Source organism: Mesocricetus auratus, unplaced genomic scaffold (genome assembly GCF_017639785.1).
Source record: "Mesocricetus auratus isolate SY011 unplaced genomic scaffold, BCM_Maur_2.0 Super-Scaffold_100019, whole genome shotgun sequence".
NCBI classification, from domain to species: Eukaryota; Metazoa; Chordata; class Mammalia; order Rodentia; family Cricetidae; genus Mesocricetus; species Mesocricetus auratus.
This window is the reverse complement of record NW_024429200.1, coordinates 8,697,030-8,720,595: the sequence shown is the minus strand read 5'-3', so window position 1 is coordinate 8,720,595 and position 23,566 is coordinate 8,697,030. Positions and strand designations below refer to the sequence as shown.

Here is a 23,566-nt window from a genome sequence, read left to right as displayed (position 1 = left end):
CACATCTGACACAGCAACGCTAAGGGTACTTTTAGCAAAAGGAAAAGTGCTTCACAATCCCCGAGTCTTCAAAAATCAAAATATGTTAACTACATGCAGATAATACCATGGAGCCTTAAAAAAACGCCAGAGAGAAATTTAAATGACCACCATAATAAGGAATGTGATCTTTCCCTCTTATAGTCTCCCTAGGCTTGTGTCAGTAAAGTAGAATAAACATGTTATTAAAAGAGAATCAATAGGAGGCTTTAAAATATACAGTACCACAAAAGGTCAGGCCCCAGTATTGATTTTAATATAACATTTTTTGTTCAGCTTCCCAAAGGGTTCTTGTCTAATATTGTTCTTCATTTTTCTTTCACTTTGTTCCCTGACTGGTGAATTTGTTGTTCCTGTCTGCAGAAAGCTATCTACGGCTGAGTTTGCTGAGAGTGAAGCTGCTCGAAAATGAAGAGAAAATAAAATCAGCTCCCTCCCACAAACATACGCGGGCATTTAAACGGAGAGTGGGGGACAAGTTCAAGAGGGCATGGAACATGGCACAGCCATCAAGTCACACACATCCCACTGTGGGTGGGTACTGCCTTCCCTGGAACCTTGAGGAGACACTGATTCCAGAAGCCAGAAGAACTAAGGGAATGGATAAAGATGAAAGACATCATATTCCAAGTTGCACCAAAAACTTCAGCAGAGCAGCCAAAGAATGCAGACATTTGTGATACAAACCTAAGTTCCTCTTAACCTAGAAACCCCAGTGCTGAAAGGACAGCTGGAAACTCTTTGTCCAAGTGCATGGGAACCAATCACAATTATGTGCCCAGCCAGATAGGGGAGTTCCTGACACTGTCCCAACTTGTCAAGGTTCAAAATCCTGCATAAAGCAGTCTTTGATTCAGTCTCGTGTATAATACACTGTATGTTTTACACAGAGTTACAAGGTATAAATAGGCTTGGGAACAAAATTAAAGTCAAATAAATAGGGTATATTTTCATTCTGTTTTCACTTTTATAAATGTTCACGAGACAGACAGACAGACAGACAGACAGACAGACAGACAGACAGACAGACAGACAAGTGCATACAGGAAAGCAGGTTGGAAAATGGCTTTACATGAAGTGCTTGCTACTGGAGTCAAACATGAGGGATTGAGTTCAGATCCCCATTACCCATTTAAGAGCCATGTATGGTTACTGTTGTGGTTTGAATGAAAATGGTCCCTGTAGGCCCATAGGGAGTGGCACTATTAGGAGGTGTGGCCTTGCTGGAGTAGGTGTGGTCTTGTTAGAGGAAATGTACCATTGGGGTGGACTTTGAGGTTTCAGAAGCTCAAAGTCCTGCTACCTGAGGATCCAGATGTAGAAATAAGTTACTTCTTCAACACCATGTCTGCCTGCATGCCACCATGCTTCCTGCCATGGTGATAATGGACTAAACCTCTGAACCTGTAAGTCAGCCCCAACTACATGATTTCCTTATAAGAGTTGTTGTGGTCATGGTGTCTCTTCATAGCAATAGAACAGTGACTAGCAGTAACAAATAAATGTCTGTAAGCCCAAAGCAAGGCTTGCTGGCCAGCTAACTTAGAAGAAACAGCAAATTTAGCCAAAGAGTATCACTATAATTTAGCAAGCTATCCCCCAAGTAACAGACAAGTTTTGTTCACATACACAATAAAGAGACGGACTTCTGCAAAGAAACAAAGTTTAAAGAGGAGGAGTCTGAGGAGGAGGGCAACAAGACAAGATGCTGCCACGAATTATTTCAGACAGCAGTGGCTCAAACCTATCTGTGCAGTTGAGAAGAGTTAGATGGAGCCCACCATGCAAAACGTGGTATCCAAATACTCTGAGCAATGAACTTTGGGCACACATAGGACTGGCATCAGACGTGGCTGGCGTGTTGAGGAGAGGGCAAAGAAGCCACTGGATAAAGACAGGCAGACCAAAAACACCAATGGAATGGGCTTGGACTTGAGGCTAACATTAATTTAAAAAGTCAAAGAAACAAACAAGATTGATCAAAGACACAAACAAGATTCAAACATTTTTGAAACACACTAAAACTACTTTAGAGAAAGAAAAGGAAGGGAAAAGAAAGAGAGAAGGGAGGAGTGGAGGAGAGGAGAAGAGAGCGAACTGGAGGACAGAGTGGCTTCCTACAAGTGACTATGAAAGTGCAGTAAGAAACGGCAATGCCTTGAACCATCACTTCTCAACCTGAGCACAAGAGGATGCTTCTTTATAATAGCTGGCCATCTATAAGAGCAACATGGCTATCCTCGCCTGCTCCGTGCCAGTATCCTTCCTATATACTGTGACACCTCAAACACCTGGTCAAATAACCCAGAAGGGAGGAACTAAAATCCCCCCACAATGAGAACCAAGTTACACTGCAGCAGAATGGAAATGGTAAGGGGTAGTAGATTTGTAGTATATTTCAAAGTTTCAGAGCTTTATTAATTAGAAAGAGGGTACAAGGACATAAAGCAAGAAGAAGGAATCAAGAATAATTAATAATCAAATGCTTTTTGTTAAACTAACATTATTCACATTTCATTAGCTGGAAGAAAGGGTTTTCCCAGACAAACCTCAGCTACAAAGACTAGCGTAGATAATAGTCTGGACTTCTTTAATTCTATATAAAGAGAGCTGCACAGTTGACAGATTTATAAAGAAATGCACAATTTCCAACTAAATCTACAGAAATATTAATCTTCACCCACTATGACAGTATTTTGACAGTTTTATTTCAAAATACAGTCATCTGAATTTAAAAAAATACTGAAAATGTCCTTCTCTTTGCAAATCTTTTGGAACTAAATTTCTTATTTCTTGAATTCCATGATCAGCAGAGCTGACCACACTCAACCCTGCACACATAAACCTTCAGCAAAGGAAGCACAGGTAGAACATGCAAACAGACATCATAGGAAGCATCCCTGTGGTACCAGAAAGCAACCCAGCATCTACAACACAGCCCAGTTGAGTAAAGATAGGTCCCAGTCCAACTCTTATCCTTTCTGGCAACGTGAAGGCAGCAAATCAGAGTCACCCTCATGGGCACACAAGGAAGACAGTCAACATGTACAAAGTATTTGAACAAGTAAGATGGCTGAAACTGTGAGCTGTTACCAATCCACAAGATTAGTTATCACCTTGTTTGTTACATACTGGTTTACGGTGTACCCCTAGGTGGCCTTGGATTTGTAATCCTCCTGCCTCCAGTACTATGATTACAGGCAGGCACCAACTGCCATGCCTGTCTGGAAACATATCCTTAATGGTGTTTATTATCCAAATTAAAGTCTACTTGAGATCTTATAGACCGAGTACGGGAAACAGCTGGTTACATAATATCAATCGTGTTTACTTTAGATGTAAGACTACATCACCCATGGGATAAGACCGGTGAGTGGCGTTATGGGAAAAGAGCAAGGCAGTGAGGATGATGCATATTTCTTTGGTACATTTTTCTAGAAACCAATTTTATCTATGTTTTCAGTACTTTGAGAAATGACCTTTCTTAGTCAAAGCAATTTAGTCCTGTAAAAATAATAGAAGAGTCTCAGATACACAGTTGGATAATGACTTTTTAATTAATAGACATTTCTCACATTAAATTGGTGGTTTCAGTGATTTTTTTTTGGGTACTGTTTTGATGTGGTTTGGTTTTAATCAATCAACCCCACCAGGGAGGCAAAATGAAATGTAAATTCTTGGTTTTTAAGAGACTTTTGTTTTGATAGAATCAGCACTCACAAAATGGGAGCTGGGAAATAAGAACTCTAAAGGATAAACGATATGTTTTGAAACTCCATGTTGGAACCTGAATTTAACTTATTAGTTGAAATATTTACATGGCTAACTTTCATGTTTCTATGTTATACTTGACACTAAAATCATTTTAATGAGGCAAATTGAAAAACTCTCCAAATGAAATAGCTGAAGCCTGGAGGCTCTGGATAGTTTGTGTAGAAGGAAGCAATTGTAAATACTGTATAACTAATAAATCCTCTTGTGGTAGCCACATACACTCACTTCACAGGAGGAATTCTAGTTTCAAAGGCAAATTGCCCCAGCAGCTTACTTTTTCAGTGATTAAAAAACTAAGTTCGTGGACTCTTTGAGACAGCTTTGACTTTCAGATGAACGGCAAACAAACAGTAAAGACAAGTACCATAAGCCCCAAGTCCAACCCAGCAAGCACCATCCAACACAGATAACACACCATTGACCTTCTTTTCCTTAATTCTGTAAGTTTCCTGCTTTTCTTTCTTCCCCCAAAGTCTAAGGATGAATGTAGTGATATATTATTTATGATTTATTACAGCTTGTGTGAGGACTCAGAAAGCAGAGTCAGTCACAAGCCATAGAAGCCAAGTACACACTTTTAATCCCAGCAGCCAGAAGCTAGGAGGTGGTGGTCCACACCTTTAATCCTAGGACTCAGAATTAAGAGGTAGATGGATTTCTGTGAGTCCAAGGCTACACAACAATGAATCAATCTAAAAGATAATTATAGCTCACACCTTTAATCCCAGGACTTGTGAGAAGTATATAAGTCAGTATCAGGATTCAACAGGAGGCACACTGAAGATAGGTCATGCTGAGGAGAGCTCATTGGGTCAGCCCTTTCAGCCTGAGGTAGAGGGAAGAATTAGTGGCCAGCTGCTTTGCTCTTCTAATATTCAGTTTGAACCCCAGTATCAGTCTCTGGGTCATTTATTTATATATTTGTTTGTTTGTTTGTTTGTTTATTTATTTCTTCGTGTTGCAGATGAATAGAGGAGAAATAGATACAAGACAATTTCCACTTTGCGACCACTGGTAAGAAAACACATCACTCCTCTATAGAAGTGACCTTCCCACCATACAGGAAAAGCCGCTCCACACCCTGCACACTACCGGGGAACACATGCACTGCACTGACCAGACATAGACCCCAAGCTCTCAAGTTCACAAGGCGGGGGATTGACTCCCAGTATATTCTCCACTACACTATCAAAAGAACAGTCTCCATAACAAGTTAAAGAGAACTCACAAGAAATCCAAATTGCAACCGTCACTAGAGTAATTCACACAAACACGCATAGAATAGTGACTCACAGGCTGTAGTTTTCAAAGATAAGAGAAGTAGCCACTACTTAAACAAAAAAACATGCCAGTGTTTAGAAATGCAAGGCTGAAGTGAGATGAAATTGGAATGTGACTTACAGCTGTGTTAGCTGAACTCTCTTTCCACTTCAGGCTCAGCTAACAAAAAGCTAAGCCTCTATCCCAAAACATCAAATTTTTTGATACTTCTAACACAGTATCACCAGTAGGACCAACAGATGGCCTGAGATAAATCATCCAGGGCTAGGCCTAGCTTACATAAAGCATTGCCTGCAAAGATGGACTTCTGGACTTAAGGAAACAGATACTGGGCCCCAGTTCACCCCACTTTCTAAAGCAAAACAGGGAGAATCTACCAGCAAATGTTCTTTGGATAAATATATATATATATATATGTGTGTGTATGTATATATATATATACATATATATATATATGTATGTATATATATATACATATATATATATATATATATGTTCCTTGCTGGACAATAGTGGCTCATGCCTTTAATCCTGGCACTTAAGAGGTAGAGGCAGGCAGATCAATGAGTTCGAGGCCAGCCTGGTCTATGGAACAAGTTCCAGGACAGCCAGAGCTACATAGAGAATGCCTGTGTAGAAAAACCAAAAGCTAAAAAAGAAAAATTATGTCCCTCATACTACAAATGTGGTCCCTGGACAAAGCACCAAGGAAGCATGAGGCCTGCAAAGATGAAGCCCAGTTCTCTAGAAAGAAGAACTGAGAGAAAAGAACAGACAGCTCAGCCCATCAGCTTAGCTATGGCCAACCTGCATCAGCATACACCCTGGATTTCCTTTGACTAAGTGTTTATACAACTATGAGAGACAATGAGCTACCTGCCATCACCTCAGCTATGGACTGAGGACCTGTGTGTCCAATTCTTGCCTGCTCTGCTACAGTCCATCTCAGCCACCTATTCTGATAAAAGTAACAATGATGGATAACCATTAAAAGATTAACAATAATAAATTATACAAAGAGTACCTTACAACTCCCTATCTAGTCCCCCCCCCAAAAAAAAGAAAAGAAGACCAGGGCTATTCCAGGTAATGGAGAAACTTCTACATGAACAACAATAGAATACTGAGAAATTACTTCCCAGACACTTCCACACAAAGAAACCAGTTCCAGCAAAAAATTACTTCAAATACTATGCTTCATGAGAGAAAACACTGTAATTACTGTCAAGAGGAGCATCTGAACAATGTGTGGTTGCACATCACTGCTGCAATTACAAGTAAAAAGTCACAGATTTTGATGACATGCTTGACTGACTTTGGTTTCCCAGCTTCCAGAGTCTTGCCATGTGAAAACAGCTTCTGAGACGGGGCTCGGATCGGGATCCCAAGCAGCAGGGCATCAACAAACGAGAGACCCAGTTTGCAAAGAATGGAGAGATGCATAAGGCTTAAGAGTAGACTATCACCTTCTACAACTGTGGATTACAAAAACAGAGGTCTCTGTTGAACACAAGGAAGTACCACTTAAGAGAAAAGACGGCAGTGACAGATGGCCTAAAACATAGCAGTACGTGAGAGGAACTTCCAGCAAGACACACTGATGTAGAGAACATGATCTCCAATGACATTCAGAATGACCGAGGGCTTTACCCACCTTGAGGCATAATGGAATGGAAATGTGTGGGTATAAAACTGTGACAATGCAGAGAAGAAATAGCTTAAAATGAGATTAAGAAAGAAAATAGTCTACAGTAGTAGGTTTTATGCCTAGGAGGATCCCATGACTCACACAAGGGGGTTTCATGTTTAACAAATCAGCCACCTCCTGAAAGTGGCCAGACCGGGGACACAGCACACAGCTGCTGTACTAACCCAGGCCTTCACTGAGCCACCGAATAGTAACAAATGTCTCAGCAAATAGTTTTAAATTAGAAATTCATCCGTCCATGCCAGTTGCAAATAACATGAAAAAATACTGGCTACAAACTGATTGCGTAAAGCTACCTCCAAACCTCACTTTTATGACAGGCCTTGGTAAGGACTGGTTCTCAACAGCACTTCCCTCAGCTTTTTATTTCCTTACATTACTACATATCTACAAGTTGCATATAGGTTGAAGTTATAGATTTTATAATTTCTATAATTTGTGTCTATGACAGAAAGAGTATAAACTACACTAAATTAAAACAAAAGTTTGTAGACCTTAGTGTCAAATTACAAACATACAACTTAATTTTGTTTTTATTTTAATATGAAATATATGTATGCAATACTTAACCATATGTATTAACATTAGTTACTTTTCATTACTATAAAAATATCTGAAGCAAGCCAACTTTATTAAAACCTGCTCCATTCACTCACAGTTCTGGAGATTCAGGGCCAAGGCACCTAAATTAACTTCATTCTGCTAATAATACTACAGCTGACAGCATCTCAGCAAGAATGGACATGAAACAGAACAGTCTGGCTTGGTTTGCAAGCACTCAAGGGTTCTATGAGGGCTACCTTAGTCACTCTGAAGGGCGTGCTGGGCAGGGCCTTCCTCCTGCCCCTACCACACCCTCTGCACGTACCTCTCTCTAGGCCCCTCCCAAAGCTTCATCAACACTCTCCCTAAAATACCAGAAGCCAAGTCTTCAACCAGGAACATGCAGAAGTAAAACCATACTCAAGCGATTGCACTGTCCCTTCCAGAAAGACAATTTGTGGTCAGTATTTTCCAGGTCTGGTAATTCATTAAATTGAAAACTGAGTTTCTACATAAGAGACATGACACTACAGTACATAACCACTTACATAGTTTAAACATGACTATAACTCACAAAATGACTTGTCTAGCCAACTCTTCCCTCCCCCCATATTTTAGCTTTTTCCTTCAAAGGCTGAATGTATCTAATAATAAAGTCAAGAAAAAATATTAGGATGAATTTAGACAGAAAGTAACATCACTATGAATTTCACTGTCTTGAGGAACTCAAAGATACAAGAAAATTTCAAGCCCTATTTGTGACATCCATACCACTATCAATGGGAAAAAACAGTGAACCATTCAATGCTTTACAGAACATAGATGATAAAATTTATGTCTAATTTATTAAACCACTTATTAAGCTAAATTAAGACTCATGGATCTAATGTAATTTTCCAAACTACTCAAACTGAGAAGAAATATCAGGGGATACCCATTTAAAAACAGCAGGTAGGAACTCTTTCAGCTGACAGACAGCTGGCTGCACCACTGGTGGCTACGCCCTTTCTTCTTGAATTCTTGAAGAAAAGTTATTAAAAAATACTCTCACTTGCCTTTAAGGTCAAAGGTCAGAAGGAGTCACATTTTTCTTGCTGTCAGAGATTGGCTTTTGCAGGCAGGACAAGGGAAAAAGTAAACCATATTTTTAAAAGACTATGTTCCAACTGTAGCACAGAGTATTGTGTCCTTGTGACATTGGCCGCTGGTGCTGCCAACATAGTGTGGTTGACTTCAACCTACAAACACAACAGACTATACCAGCAAAAACAGGCTGTCTCCTCTGGACACTCAGCAACAGGCCAAGTGACTGTTCTATCCATCAGATGTTTCGATGAGCAAATGCATGATTCCAAATTAAAGAGCTGAATTTTACCGTGGAGGCTCATAAACAGCAATTCAGGAACATAATCTTATTAACTCAGCAAACCACTCCAGTGCTCCATGGATCTATAGTACAGTGAAAGTCTGTGTATAGATGTGGTTGTTTGGTTTTGTTTTTTAATGAAAATATAACATAACTTATACTCACTCTGGTGTCACTATGGCCCTACAAAGGAATTTCTCATGGGGAAAGCCAGATTATACATACAGATACAGAACCTAAAAGAGGTGGGGGTAAATTCAAAGTGCCCTGAAAACTCTTTGGTTTCTGTGATTCTGTCTAAATTTGTGTGCCATGACCAGTCAGAACCAGCAGAGAGAGGGCTCTGCTCCAGGAAAAAGGCAAGGCAAGGCAAGGCTGGCAAGGTGCCATACAATCTGATAGAGCTCGTGGTCTGCCATGCATATGGGCTGATTTTACCAACACATTTTTGCTCACTTTCACATGCCTAAAAGTACGTCCTGACTGCAGAGAGGCAGCCCTGCCTCGGGTGTCATCACTTGCACAGAGCATGAAAATTTGCAGAAGTGGTGTCAGCAGCTTGGAAAACTCCCGGGAGTGGCAGTGGAGCAATCCTTTAAGGAACGCTATGTTGCCAAGGTTTTGATGGAGTAGAATGTGATACTGTGTGAGAAAACAAGACACCAAGACTGAGCGTCTAAAAGTGCATCAAATGAGTGAAGCCCAATGCCCTGAACAAGGCTTTAGCCCTTGAATCTCACTACTGCAACAACTGGCAGGAGGCAGCCGGGAGTCTGTCATGTGAGCTCTAAGATGCATAGCAGCATCCCAGGTGCCATCTACTAGATAAGTTTTGACAAGAATGACAACAGCCAAAAACATCTCTAAACATTGTCAAATGTCCCCTGGAGACCAAAATTTCCAGAGTTAAGAACCACACCTTAACCAATTTATTTCACTTATGAGTACAAACAGCCATTTTTCCTCAGATACACCTGAAATCCATGGCATCTTCAATCCAGTGAGAGGCCACCACCCACCATCCACTCCCCTTGTTGCAGAGCCCTCATTCGGAACTCCTGATGAGCAATTAATGGATTCCTTCCTTAGCCACCAGCCAATAGGCCTTCAAGTCTTCCTTTCTGAACTATCAAACACAGGCTTCCTGAGTTCGCCAGAGTAAAGGTTAGCACTTTCAGTCCAAAGAAATCTCCCTGAGACAAGGTCCTGACTTACGCTGTTTGGATAGAAGACATTTCGGGATACCTCTCTGTTACAACGTTCACAAACTATATTACATTTTTCCTGCTTCTCCTTAGCACTCTGCAGCTGCCACAGCAGGAATGCAAGCTGGGATCCCTGTGCTTGCCTCTGGTTTTGAATGAACATTAAAAATCCCCAAGGAAAAGGCTATAGTTACAAAAGAGCAAAAAAGGTTGACCGTTTTTTACCTCACAGAAATAGAAATACTTGAGAAGAGAGCAGGGTACACCATGACTGAACATTACACAGTGGGCATGTCCATGGAAATATTAATTACAAGGCAACCCAACAGAACGTTCGCTGCTTGGTATCCATTAAAAACAAGTATGGGGAGTTATAGTAATAATTCTACAAAGAGAAACATCACAATGGAAATTAATTCCGAAGTCCTCCTCAAATGGGTGTATTTGAAATTGACTGTATGTGTGCCTAGGTTCAGATCTCACACGATGGAGAATTGGTGGACAGCTCTGTGTGCGTGTGAGGGAAAAGAAAATGGCTGGTCAGCAGGACTTGCGCAGGTACAATACAATGGCATAGAAAACCATTCTGAAGAAATCTCACAAGCCTTTATTCAAATTTAGGCAACAGATAACAATGAAGTGCCCTGTCACTCCAAGACACTGATTTTAAAAGACAAAACTAAAACTTTCTTAATTTCTTAATGCTTGTGCTAAAGTTTCTTCTCTGGTGAAGAAGAAAAAAAAAAAAGGGAAGGAGGAGGGGAAAAAAAAAAGACTATTGATTCTTCCCCAAGTATCATAAAGGAGAACAGGAGAGCACACACTTTTTGCCAAGATTTGACAGCTGGGGGTTATCATGAAGAAGGCTTCAAACAAAACATTTTTTTAAAGAAAAAACTAATATAACAGCTGACCACCCTCTTCTCTCTGCAGAGGTGACAGAAAATAAACCCTTTATCAATAATCATTTGTCCAGGTTATAGCTAGGTGTCAACCCCATTCCACATGAGATATGGAAGGGGCCCTCACCAGCACCTTTTACTCCTCTCATCTGCCCTTTCCCTTCACGGGCCAGAGCAAAGCACAGGGAGTCAAGTAGCCAAGGGAAACGCACACATACAATGGCAGTAAACGACGCAAACAAAGAGTCTGCACCATATGGGAATGCAGGAAGACAAAAGAACTCCTGAAATACAGTTACCACGGTACACATGAATTTGGCACCCAAATAATCCGTATGAAAATAAAATTGAATTAAAGAAAATACAATTGCAAGCAAGATATAAGAAATGATACCATCATGTGCTGCTTTTATTTACCCTGTAATGAAACTGATATGAATTTTTTTAATACTTCAACTTCACTATCTGATTATATACTCCACCACCCTAACCTATTAAATAATTATAAAGTGCTTCATAAGGAAACCACTATAGACCCTTCTGGCAGGGATAATTATATCTCCGTTTTTTTAAGCCATAACACTATTTCCTCAAAAAATGGTGGACTTAATAAACAGCCTATACTCTTTCCCAAATTTTGTAAAGATACATTGCAAGTTCAAACTCACCAGCTGGGGAATGAAGGGCTTGAGAAATTAAGTCATGGTCCTACGGCCAATGAGGACTCTATTACAATCCAAAGCTTATTGGCTTTATCAAATGAATTACAAATAGATTCTAAGCTCCTACCCCATGTAGACATGTGTCTGCTGCTCACTGTGAAAAAATAACACATAACCACGATGCTCTATACTCTGTGCAACTTTCAGAACCTACACAGATGGGAAGCGTGTGACTCTTTCCTTGGGTTAAAATGTATTTGTGCATTTCTATGAATACGAATGTTCTTTAGAGCTTTAAAAAGTAGAGCCTTTTCAAAATAAATGTGTGTGTATGTGCTGTCAGTGCTGGTTTGCATACTATTTCTCTCACCTGCTCCCCCAAGTTCATGACTCTTGCAAATTATTTGGAAAAGCAAACATGGATCAACATGACTGTCCAGTGTTCCACTGAAGGCCTGAACTGTGGTTCACACATCACTTCCCCCAGGATGGCCTTGGACTGCTTCAATTATTTCAATGAGCATTCTTTTAGCTACTATTCATGATAGGGTTAATAATGGCAACAATAAAGTGAGAGTATCTACATATAAAAATATAATAAGATATGAAAAGTGGCTATTTCTATGAGAATTACAAAGGACTTTCATTTTCAGCTATGCAAATTTTCATGACATCTCAATTTTTTAAGTGGGTATAGCACTAATTAGTGCTATTTGTTAATCCAAGCATACAAGACATATGATATTCACAATTACCTATAATAGTCTCCACTTTAACATACAGTAACAGGCGATTCAATTTTCAATCTTAAACACATTCTTTTAGAGATTTAGGTGTTCTTAGGGAATCCTCAGAAAATACTTTGCATTTATTGAGAAAACAAAGCTCATAACAATAACATGAAAAATGTAGGGTTCTACCAAGCACAACCCCAAAGCAAAACAGTCAAGTTCCTATGTTCAGCACATTTTGGAGTTTTACAACACAAAAGTACAGTACTGTTGTTGTTTGGTTTGGTTTTTTACAATCAGCAGTTACGAGCATTTGTTGTTCTTGCATAGGACCCACATGGTGACTCACAATTGTCTACTTTCAGTCCCAGGGGATCCAATGCCCTGTTTTGACCTCCACAGACACCAGGAACACAGGCAATGCATAGACGTACATGCAAGCAAAGTACTCATACGCAAAAAACAAAATAAATATATCTGTTAAAATAGCTATGGATCACAAGTCCAGGCAAGTCTGTGGTTCCACGCAACTCACCGTCTCTGGTTTTCTGATTCCTTCTTGGCTTGCTCCAATGCCAGCTCCTCAGCTACTCTTCTTTTCAATTCTTCATCAGAAACTACAATCAGCAAAGACAAAAGGAGATGAAACAAGTGGCTTGCTAAAACCAAAAACAAGAAAAGATGAGTAAGATGGATCTGAACAGACAAAATTGTGCCAGGTGGTCAGTGTCTCCTTGGAACTCCCTGAGTATGGTGGAAAAGGCCAATTAGTGCACTTCAGGAGTAATTTAATCAAGAGTCCCCTGGTGACCTAGAAATTTCCACACCTGCCAAAATTTATAAAAATACAAGGAGCTGCTTAGTGCCCAGTAGGGACTAAGCCATTAAGTGCAAGGTCGTTAAAATGATGTTCTAAGGTTAAAGTCTGACAGTGCCCGTGAAGGGAGGTCAGACTGTCAAGGACTTTAGGCAGGAAAGTGATGCCAAAAGCATCTCGATTCAATAATAATTACACAAATATTTATTATGGAGCATGGAATACTTATATTCGTTTCTCCATAATTTATGAAAAAGACATGTATAACTTATGAGAATTTAGAAAGTGTATTTTCTGGGATATATGCCACTCAAACTCAAGTGCCAACAACCGGAGAGGCAGAGAAGAGCACTGAGCACACAGCTGTAGCTTCCTAAATACCTGACACTTGACTGGCAACATCTGGCCTTTCCAATTAAAAGACTATACAATATGTCTTGTAAAGATTCTTACAGCTGTACCAGTAAATAACGGACAATTTTACAGACTACTTTGAGTTTTCCATAAGAAATAGGCAAAAGCCATCTCTTCTTGATAAGAAAGCTACTCACTAAAACTATGAGTGAAAAGCACCAGAACCGCTGGGAGAGAATAGGAAAACACAGAGAAGCTAGTGTTATTCCTAATGGATCCACCTCTTAGATGGTAGACCAGACAGTCTGTGTCTGCCTGCTACTTGTACACATTTTTTTGGTGACCCAAACATGAAACAGATACACCTTGTCTCAGGGAATATGCAAAAATTTACTTACAATGTGGTACAAAAACTTTTTTTAAATATGTAACTGACACTAAGGAATAACAGTGATTGTATATCAAGGGTTTGAAGGCTGTTTTTCCTCAGTTACAGAGCGTAAGAAAGCAATGGCAGCACAAGGAACATCATCAAGCAGTGAAAACTGGAGTCGCAGGATGGGGGGGGGAGATAACCAATCAGAGATAACAAGGGACTTGTACCCAGAGAATATGATAGACAAAGAACTCATAGTCAAATGAGAAAACACCAAGAAAAATCAACAAAGAATATAAAAAGGCATTGCTTCAAAGAAGATAAGCAAAGCCAAAAGCATACAGAACTCTGTTCAACATCGGTCACTGGGAATATGCAAGTTGAAACCACAATGGTGCACACACTCTCTACAATCAAAAAGGCAAAGAGTTAAAAATGGTGGAGAAACCCAGCGCATCATGCATTACGGTGGGGGAGAAAATGGCGTCACTAGGAGTGTAAATGGCACCACTCCCTAGATACGCAAGTTAGTAGTTTCCCTAAGTCCTAAATCAGATCCAAGAGGTGAACCCTCAGGTACTGTGTAAGCTCGAGGGAACCGAAAATACCAATCCATATGAAAATTTCTTTATGAAAATGTAGGGCTATTTTAATATCCCAAAGTAGAGATGATCTAAGAGCATATCAGTTAATAAATAGGTAGCCAAAATATGGCATATCCATTCATGTAACTGTATAAAAAGGAATGACATCAGACACATGATACAACAAAGATGTGTGAAATAACTCAGAAACAAAAGGTATATATTGTTATATATCTTATGTTCTGCACATAAGTATGCCAGGAAGCTGGCTAGTGGCTGTCTGGATAGGAGAAAGGGAGGAAAGAGAAAAGGCAACTCGTGAGCACCCGTTACCTTCTACTGTTGTTGGTGGTGATGGCATGCGTGAATGTGTGCACACATGCCCTTGTGGTTAATCTGTCCATCTGACTGGTATAACTTGTTTGTATGTTTAGGGTGGCGAGGACTTGGTGTGTACTGGTTCCTTTTGGGTTTTTCAAAACAGATCATGTCTAAAGCTGGCCTCAAATTCACAATCCTGCTCCCTCAGCTCCTCAAGAACCAGTTATGTCACCTCAAAAACCTAGGATTACTCCCTGAAATAGTGAAAACGTTCTAAATTAGACTGCTTGATGGTTGCACATAAACCTACAAATAAGCCGGGCAGTGGTGGCACACGCCTTTAATCCCAGCACTGGGAGGCAGAGGCAGGCGGATCTCTGTGAGTTCAAGGCCGGGCTGGACCGACAGCCTCCAAAACAATACAGAGAAACCCTGTCTCGTAAAAAAAAAAAAAAAAAAAAAAAAAAACCCACAAATAAGCTAAAAACCTGACCCGTTCACTTTAAATGATAAACCTATCTCAATGAGGAGAAAGGAGAATATAAAACATGGGACAAGGGCAGGGAGCAGCAGCAGCCTGTGTGGTCCCTACATGCTGGGAGCGGGAAAGCTCTGCACTACTCTGCTCATTTCTTGTGAAATGCTCTCTAGGGGTCTTTCCCAACTCTGCTATTTCTCCCCGCCTTCAGAGAGATACCATGAAAAAGACGGCCTCAACTTTGAAAAGGTCACACACAAACCAAAGAAGCCCGTTAAGACAGAATTACCTTGAATTCAGGTAAATCTTCACGTTTTAGGGTGTTTTTTTTTCCTTGTTGAAGGGTTTTTAAATAATAAAAATAACAACAGAGTCTGATTAAGTCTGTTTTCTAAAAGCCAGACTTTGGATAAGAAGATAATTAATCTCTCTGGCTTTTGGTTTCCTCATCCAAACACAAGCCTTGTGGATGAACCTGACAGCCCTCAAGTTCTGAACTGTGTTCCATACGGGGTGAGCAACATGGCCAACTTATTTCAAAAGCAAAACAACATGAGAGAAACTCCTCTCGGTTTGATTTAGTGCCACCACAAGCACATCTAATAAGTACTACCTGAACTAATAGAATCCTGAAGTCTGGCAGACCAGGGTGACCAACACCACACTGTCAATCTAAAGATGCAAAGTCAAAAACACAGTAGACACTGTTCTCAGAGAGGATACTTTAAGATTCTCCACCAAAACTCAACTAATCAATTAAAAGTAGGCCTCTGGAAGACCTTAGTATGCCAAGCTGAGTCACGAGATTAGTTTCCAACATGAGCTGAGAAAAGTCTCACATGTTTATGGTTTACTGGGTTATTTTTCCAACTTTACTGAGGTATAATTGATTTTTTAAAAAAGTATATATTCAATGTGATCATCTTATAGTCATATAAATTATGTAATGACTGCTACAATCAAATTAACACATCGGCCACCACACACAGTTTATTGTGTGTGTACATGTGATGTAAAGTCTGGCCTCATCAAATCTCACATACAAAATAAAGTCTCCTTGCCGTGTAGTCTGTCTGCCCAGAGCTTCCTCATCCAGAGCAACCTATTTCCAGTATCTCCCAACCCCAGCCCTCCAGAACTTCCGCTCTCCGCTTCTGTGATTCCAGAGTTACGAAAGTGAGAAGCTTGCAGGCCCTGTCTTTCTGCATCTGCCTCCTTTCACTCAGCGCAAAGACGTATCCTCGTAGGTCTTGTCTGTGACATTGGGGCTCCCTTCCAGAGAAAAGGTCAAAGTGAGCAGCGGTGTGTGACTGGGGCAATGATGAAGCGGTCACCCAATTGGGGACCAGGTGGGTGATGGCAACAGGCCATGCAGCTGACTGTGCAGGCAGACACAGCGCTGTGGGAGAGGAAAAGGCACTGGAGGACTGCTGTGTCTGTCCCAGCCTCTCTGACTGCCCACTCAGCTCAAAACACCCCCACACCCCTACCCCCGCCTGCTGTAAGGCAAGAAGGAGCAAATGGATTAAAGGTGGCATAGTCAAGACACGGACACGGACACACACAAGGGCGCGAAAATTCCAGCAACAAAAGGGGCAAGAAAGCTCTAGAAGACATGTCTAAGATAAGCTGGGTGACATCACTTCTGGTCAGTAAAGGGAACAAAACACAGCTATGTAGTGCCCTAGCTATTTCCAAGAAATAGGGCAGGAAAAAATTATGACTATTGGTCTCAAGGTCACAACTGGAAAAGTAATTACCTAAGCTAGCATCCAGATTTCAAAATGACAAAAGATAACTCATGGCCTAGCATAAAGAATTTAGAATCTACAATAGCGGATCAAAGCACAGGCAGAAAATAAGCTAGTGTAGTTACGGCTCCTGAGCAAACCTAAACTTCTTGTTATTTGTTTTTAAATCAATAGAATACGGAAAGCAACAATGTATTTCTTCTGATAGGTCAAATCCAAAGTGCCCAGGAGAAAAAGATACAGAACTCAGAACCTGCTATTTAAAATGGCCTGTCTGGAAACTTCTCCAACTCTCCAGATCTGAACATTTTCTCAGTTACAACTGTTATTAAACTAAAAGGTCAGGTTTTCTGTTAGAAGCAGAGGAAAGGCAACTTCGCCCATTAGTGCTGGGAGTTCCCAAGCAAACCTATAGGAATCCATAAGTTTTGAAAAATGAGAACAGCTCACACCATCTTAAGGAGACTTGCCACAGAAGTCTGCACATGCTGCTTCAAGTTCATGGAGTATGGCTGGCCCTGTGGCTTTGACACACATTCGCATTCTCTTTAGAATGTGTTAAGGCTTGGGATGTTTTCTTCAAAAACATGTACCTTACACCTTGGTAACGTCTCAGAAATCACTGGAAGTTCTCAATAGTGAATACGTTTTAATGAACACTAACATGTTCTGTAAAACGGTTACAGAAAATAGGACACTAGCTTAAAATATGAGAAAAAGGTTACATCGAGTGTGACCTTAAACCTCTTACTCAAAAATAATTCTCAATTAAAAACAGATCATGATTCCTAACAAATTATTATTTGCTTGTTTTAACTAAACAGAAGTTTTGGATAGTTTAAACTAATGGAATGCATTTATTCTCTTCTCAACTAAATTTCTAAGCTATAAATGCGTGTTTAGGATCAAGGAAAGAAACTCCTTATTGTACTCAATTGTGGGCAGTCTTTGGAACTGTGAGTACCATGGTCACACACACACACACACACACACACACACACACACACACACACACACACACACTGACTGGTGATAAATTTCTGTGTGTACAGAGAAACTGACTAGACCAGCCAGCAGTGATGAGGACACCTTTATGATAAATCCCTGAGTAGTGAACAGGAACAACTCCAAAGGATGGAAGGTCTTATACACCCATCATCTATGAAAAAAGCAGAAGACAGAAAACACAATTCCAGGATTACAGAAATGTCTCAGATCTTAAGAGACACACTACAGGCAGGCAGATCTCCAAGTTTAAGGCCAGCCTGGTCTGATCTAAAGAGTGAGTTCCAGGACAGCCACGACTACACAGAAAAACACTGTCTCAAAAAAACGAAGGAGGGTCAGACACCAGCTTTCTGTGCAACTTTTCCCACCTGTACAGTTTCTTTGCCTAATTCTTGTACATTTGTTAGTGTATTTTTAATCTCTAATAAATATTTTAATTAAAATTAAGACTTGCTACTTAGAAAACACCTTTGGGTTTGTCCCTTCGCTCGATCGCCCTTTTGGGCTTTAGCTTACACTTTTTCTGTGCTAAATATTGAGAGAAACTATGACGCTGTACTATACAGAGAAAATGTGTTACTGTTTAACACAAGCAGATTTTAAGGATTCTGACTTCTCTGGGTTTAGACACTTGAGCTACACCCTGCAGCAAAAGATACACTCAAATTACATTTCAAACTCCACAGAAACACTCATCAATTGTAAGATGGCAATAAATTCATTAGTACGAAGAGAACTTATTTTTAAAAGTACTAATGGAAGCATCCATGCAATCAATGAAATACAGCACAGTATGTTACGGCTAAACAGCCCTGGCATGTGCTGCAACATAAATCTTGTCTTTCGTCATATCTCCTAACAGGTGTAGGCTCTGATGACTAGGACAGATCTCAGGGGGAAATAAATATGTAACATTATGTCATCTGTGACACAATCTATCCGTCAGACAAATTTATTATAATATACAAAAATACACATCCGAAAATACTATGCTCTGTGAACAATTAACAAAACATTACAACGTCAAACAGGAAATGTATCTTAAGACTGCTTCAAAAAAAAAAAACCTGTCTACATACAAATAGGATAACTGTGCCTCAAGTTATGAAGACAGACTGAAAGTTCCTAACTGCACATTCATAATTGAAAATACTGGTATCAGAAGGCACAGTACAACAAAGAGTTTGTCAACCTAAACATTTAGGCACCAAGTTAATGGTCTATTTTGCAGTGTCATTCCTACATAAGGAGTTACACATCTTTGTAAGCTTCTAATTTGAATGGCATAATATGCAAATAATACCCACTTCATTGTTTGCTACTAGATAAGCACTCACAATCCAGCTCCACATTCCATCCTTTGTGAAAACACACATCAATACAGGGCTGCAGAAGCTGAATAGCAATAGACAAGTTCGTAATTCATAGCCTACAGTTTTCACATTTGCAAGCAGACAATTTGTAAAACCAGTATTGAGAAACAGATACATCTAGTATTTCATGTCTTAATATCCTGAATAATAGTTGCAAGATCTCACAAAGCCTCTAGGAAAATAAGATCTATAATTTAAATTAAAAAATAATAATTACCCCTGGATATTGCTTTTTGATGCATAGCTTAATTTTTGTTTGTTTCAAAAAATGGATATATTTTGTTCACTAGGGATACAAATATAAATTAAGCAGCATTAACTTTCCAATCCCAACTGAAATGCAAAAACCACACAAACCACACAAGTGACAAGTAATTCAAACAGTCTCTGGTTTATTTCTTCAGAACAAGAAGAGACTGGGAAACAAAAAGTCTGGTCCCAGTTTTCCCTAATCTTTGATTTTGCTCAGAGCCTTACACTGCATCAGGCCACAGCTGTGGCACTGACAATATTAGCACCCAAACTAGCGGTTTCCAATATCTGCCCTCATCTGTAACCACGTTGAGCAAAAGGCCTGTTATGCACATTTCTTTGTGCTACCATATAATGACCTGGAGATTTCTTATCAATTATGAAAGTTCAGCCTATAGCTTATGCTTGTTCCTAACTAGCTCTAGTGACTTAAATTAACCCATTTCTATCAATCCATGTTCTGTCACGTCCTGCTTCCTTCCAGTGTTGCTGGCAACACCTGGTGTAATTCACTTGCCTAGACTCCTGCTCCTTGTCCTTTCTCTGCCTGGAAATCCCGCCTATCTTCCCGCCTATCTTCCGAGCCAAGCTATTGACCTTTTATCTCTTTATTATACCAATCACAGCAATACATCCTCACACAGTGTACAAATGTCACACAACAGAAACCGATGGACTGATTTCCAGGTTTTGCCTCCGCTTTGTCATCTAGAAAGACCACTGAAATGAATGTACAAGAACAAAGTGGTCTATCACAGGCAAAACATGCTGCCAGTTGTTCTTAGAGTGACAAGTAATTCATTCACAGAAATTACCTCTCAGGACAGGACAAAAAAAGAAAAGACAGCAGGAAAAAAAAACATTTTGCAGGCTTTGCTAGACACACATCTACAGATGATTTGTGGAGTTGGACATCCACCTCAAGGAAAAGCAAGGTACTCTGGTATCACGTAGGGAAGACAAAAAAGCCTCTAAATCAATTCCAGCGCCCCAACTTCCCACATCAGGTTTCTGCTCCTGAAACCCTTCTTGGTTGGTTTTTTTTTTTTAACTCTTTGTGGGCCTGCCGCCCAGCTCCCAAATAAATGAATGTTTCTAGCTAGCTTTTCTAATTTAAATACCCTGTCTTTTTTCATCTACACTTTTGCCTCTGGGCTTCTTGCCTTTCTTAATTCTATGTATCTTTCTTTCCTTCTTACTCCATGGCTGGTTGTATCGCTGGGTGGCTGGCCCCTGAAACTTGCACACCTCCTCCTTTTTTCATTTTCCTCCTCTCTTCTCCCAAGCCTAGACTCCTATTCTCTCTGCATGCCGGCCCTGCCTATCCCTCTCACCTGCCTCTCTGCATGCCGGCCCTGCCTATCCCTCTCTCCTGCCTATCCCTCTCTCCTACCTCTCTGCATGCCGGCCCTGCCTATCCCTCTCTCCTGCCTTGCTATCACTGACCCTTTAGCTCTTTATTAGACCCACTATGTGTTTTAGTCAAAGTAACACAGCTTCAGAGTTAAACAAATGCATCATAAAAGAATGCAACATATCTTTGCATCATTAAACAAATATTCCACAGTGTAAAGGAATGTAATACATATTAAACTAATATTCCACAACACCCTCCCTTACAGAGAATCCAGAACCACCCAAAACTACCAACAGCCTGCTATTCACAAAGGAGGATAGGTATTAAGTTTTGCTGAACTGGTTAAAACCTTTCTGTTTCAACACTTGCACCATTTACTCTTCTCTGATGGGTGCATGAGTTAACATTCATTGGTTTCACTCTCCTCCCCCAAAATCAAGGACCCCTATGTATATCTAAAACTAGGGAAATAAATTGAGTACTAAATTGAAATCTATTTCAACTTAATCCCATGCTCATGTTTAAGAGATGAAGACATAAAATAGTCCCTACCATTAAGAAAATAATGATTAATAAGACAGTTAAAACTGGGCTTTATTAAAAAAGGAAGCATCCCAAAGTACACCATCACTGAGGAGGTGGAGCTTGAGCAAGGTCCTAAATTAATACAAAAAAGAAACAGAAAGCAAATAAAACATGTTTGGGAAAAGTAAAAACAGAAGGGTAAAGTACAATGAGCTGAGGTAACGCTAGAAACTAGGCAGGAAACCTGTGAATGTTCAGAAGCAGGGCTTTGGGACTGTAAAACCTGGGAATAACAGAAGGAATTAAGGTGCTAGCAGGCATCTGATCTAGTAAAGGTTTGCAGATCAGCTAGGAAGAGGAAGACAATGAGTGGTTCTCCATGTGAGGCCCCACATAGCAGCAGCACCACTAGGGGACTATTAGGAACCTAGAGAAGCAACCCTCAGGGGATGGGGCCCAACTATGCACTAGCAAGAGCTCCCATTGTCCTGGGGTGTGACTGAAGGTGAAGAGCCACTGGCAGTGGAGACTGGCAATGAGGGAGGACAAGACCTTTCTCCAGGAGAAACATCACCTGTGACAGTGAGATGAAAGAAAAATGTCAGAGGCACAGACAGCCAAGGAATTAATACCCATGATGGTCAATTAAGTAAAGAGGAGAGACCCTTGGAGAAAGAAAGATAATGAGCTCAGTTCAGATACTTTCAACCAAAAGTAATGAAACAAGCAGTACATGGAGCTGTAGGCAATTAGATACCTGGACCTGAATCTCAGATCTTATGTGAGACTTGGGTGAAATGCTGGTCCGGGAATGATTATTACAGATCTGAGCTCAGAGAATTCTCCCTGGATGGGGGAAATCATATTAAAGAGAGAAAAGTAAAAGACTAAGGAGCAGACTTAAAAATTCATAGAAGGGGAATGAAAGAAAAGCATCATTAGAGACAAAGAAGAATGGCATGGAAAGGATATGAACCAAAATAGCACATGCTGCAATGATAAACAGATTGCATCCCATGCCAATTCCCATTGACCGGCAGTGGCCACCGGGGATGCTGTGTGGAAGAAGACTGTGAGACCAAGTCCAGGCTTAGTGAATTAATGTCTACCTTGGGCACCAGAGGAAGGCCTGGCAGTGTGCCTTACAAATTACCTCTCAGTCCATGGAGCATGTGGAAATCTGGTCAAGTGTACATTAGGAACCAGTGGGAGGATAGTAACAGAGGCAGCAAATACAGGCTTCTGGGCACCAAGTTTAGAAAGGAAACAAGAAAGGCAAGGGAAATATAAATAAAAGATAATTTTTGCAAATAGTAGAAATCTGTGTGTTTTTGAAAGGCAGACATAATTAATAATATATTACTCAGCTATAAGATGCTACTGAATGATAGTTTTTATTTCCCAAAAATAAATTTAGGGAACTTAGACTGCTTGGCATACAATAACACAACCCAATTAGCATTTCCACACTACAGTCCATTTTCATAATCACTATCCTGGTGCACACTTCATAGCACTTTTCTCTTAAGATTATTTGATAGCAGTGAAACAGAATGTACATGGCCATTGTCACATGCTAAAACTAACGTTAACTAAGACAATGCCCTTACCTACATAAACTGCTTTGGTAAGCAGAACATTAATCTCCATCCAGTACTGACCATCATTAGTGAATCCTCATCTTACTGATATAAACTTGTGTGTATGACATTAAGGTGCACATTTAATCCCCATTATATCTATTCCTGAATTCCACTAATCTACTACTTAACTCTTTAAGCTCTGCCCGACACTATTTTCTAAGGGACAGTTTACATTTATATTTGCAGACAATCAAGGTGCAAGGAAAGCAAAAGTCCCAAAAGTCTGCAGATAAATTCTGTCTTCTAATCCAACATCTGGCACCATGGAGAAAAAGTCAACTAACCTCACCTTAACTCAGGACTTGCGCATAATATCTCATGTGAGGGAGGAGGCAGGAGTCCTGGCTCTAGGTGCTGAACCATACTAGGCAGTAAAAACAGTGTAAGGGTCTCCTGGAACATTTCGGTTAATTTTAGGAAATTTACAATTTACACCCACACTTAATTCTTATTTATGATAGTTCACCTATATTATAATGTCAAGGCAGCATATTGGTGTATGTTTCACTAAGCCAT

The 23,566-nt window shown here is 40.1% G+C and overlaps 1 protein-coding gene across 2 annotated transcripts in view; it reads right to left on the bottom strand.

Moving 5' to 3' along the window:
* The window catches only part of Chchd3 (coiled-coil-helix-coiled-coil-helix domain containing 3), a 264,717-nt gene that overhangs the window by 200,920 nt on the left and 40,231 nt on the right, over positions 1-23,566 (bottom strand). For both annotated transcript variants that reach the window (XM_021234265.2, XM_005082384.4), the window contains exon 3: positions 12,747-12,828. In XM_021234265.2, coding sequence (XP_021089924.1) covers positions 12,747-12,828 — 82 coding nt within the window. The remainder of the gene's footprint in view (positions 1-12,746; positions 12,829-23,566) is intronic.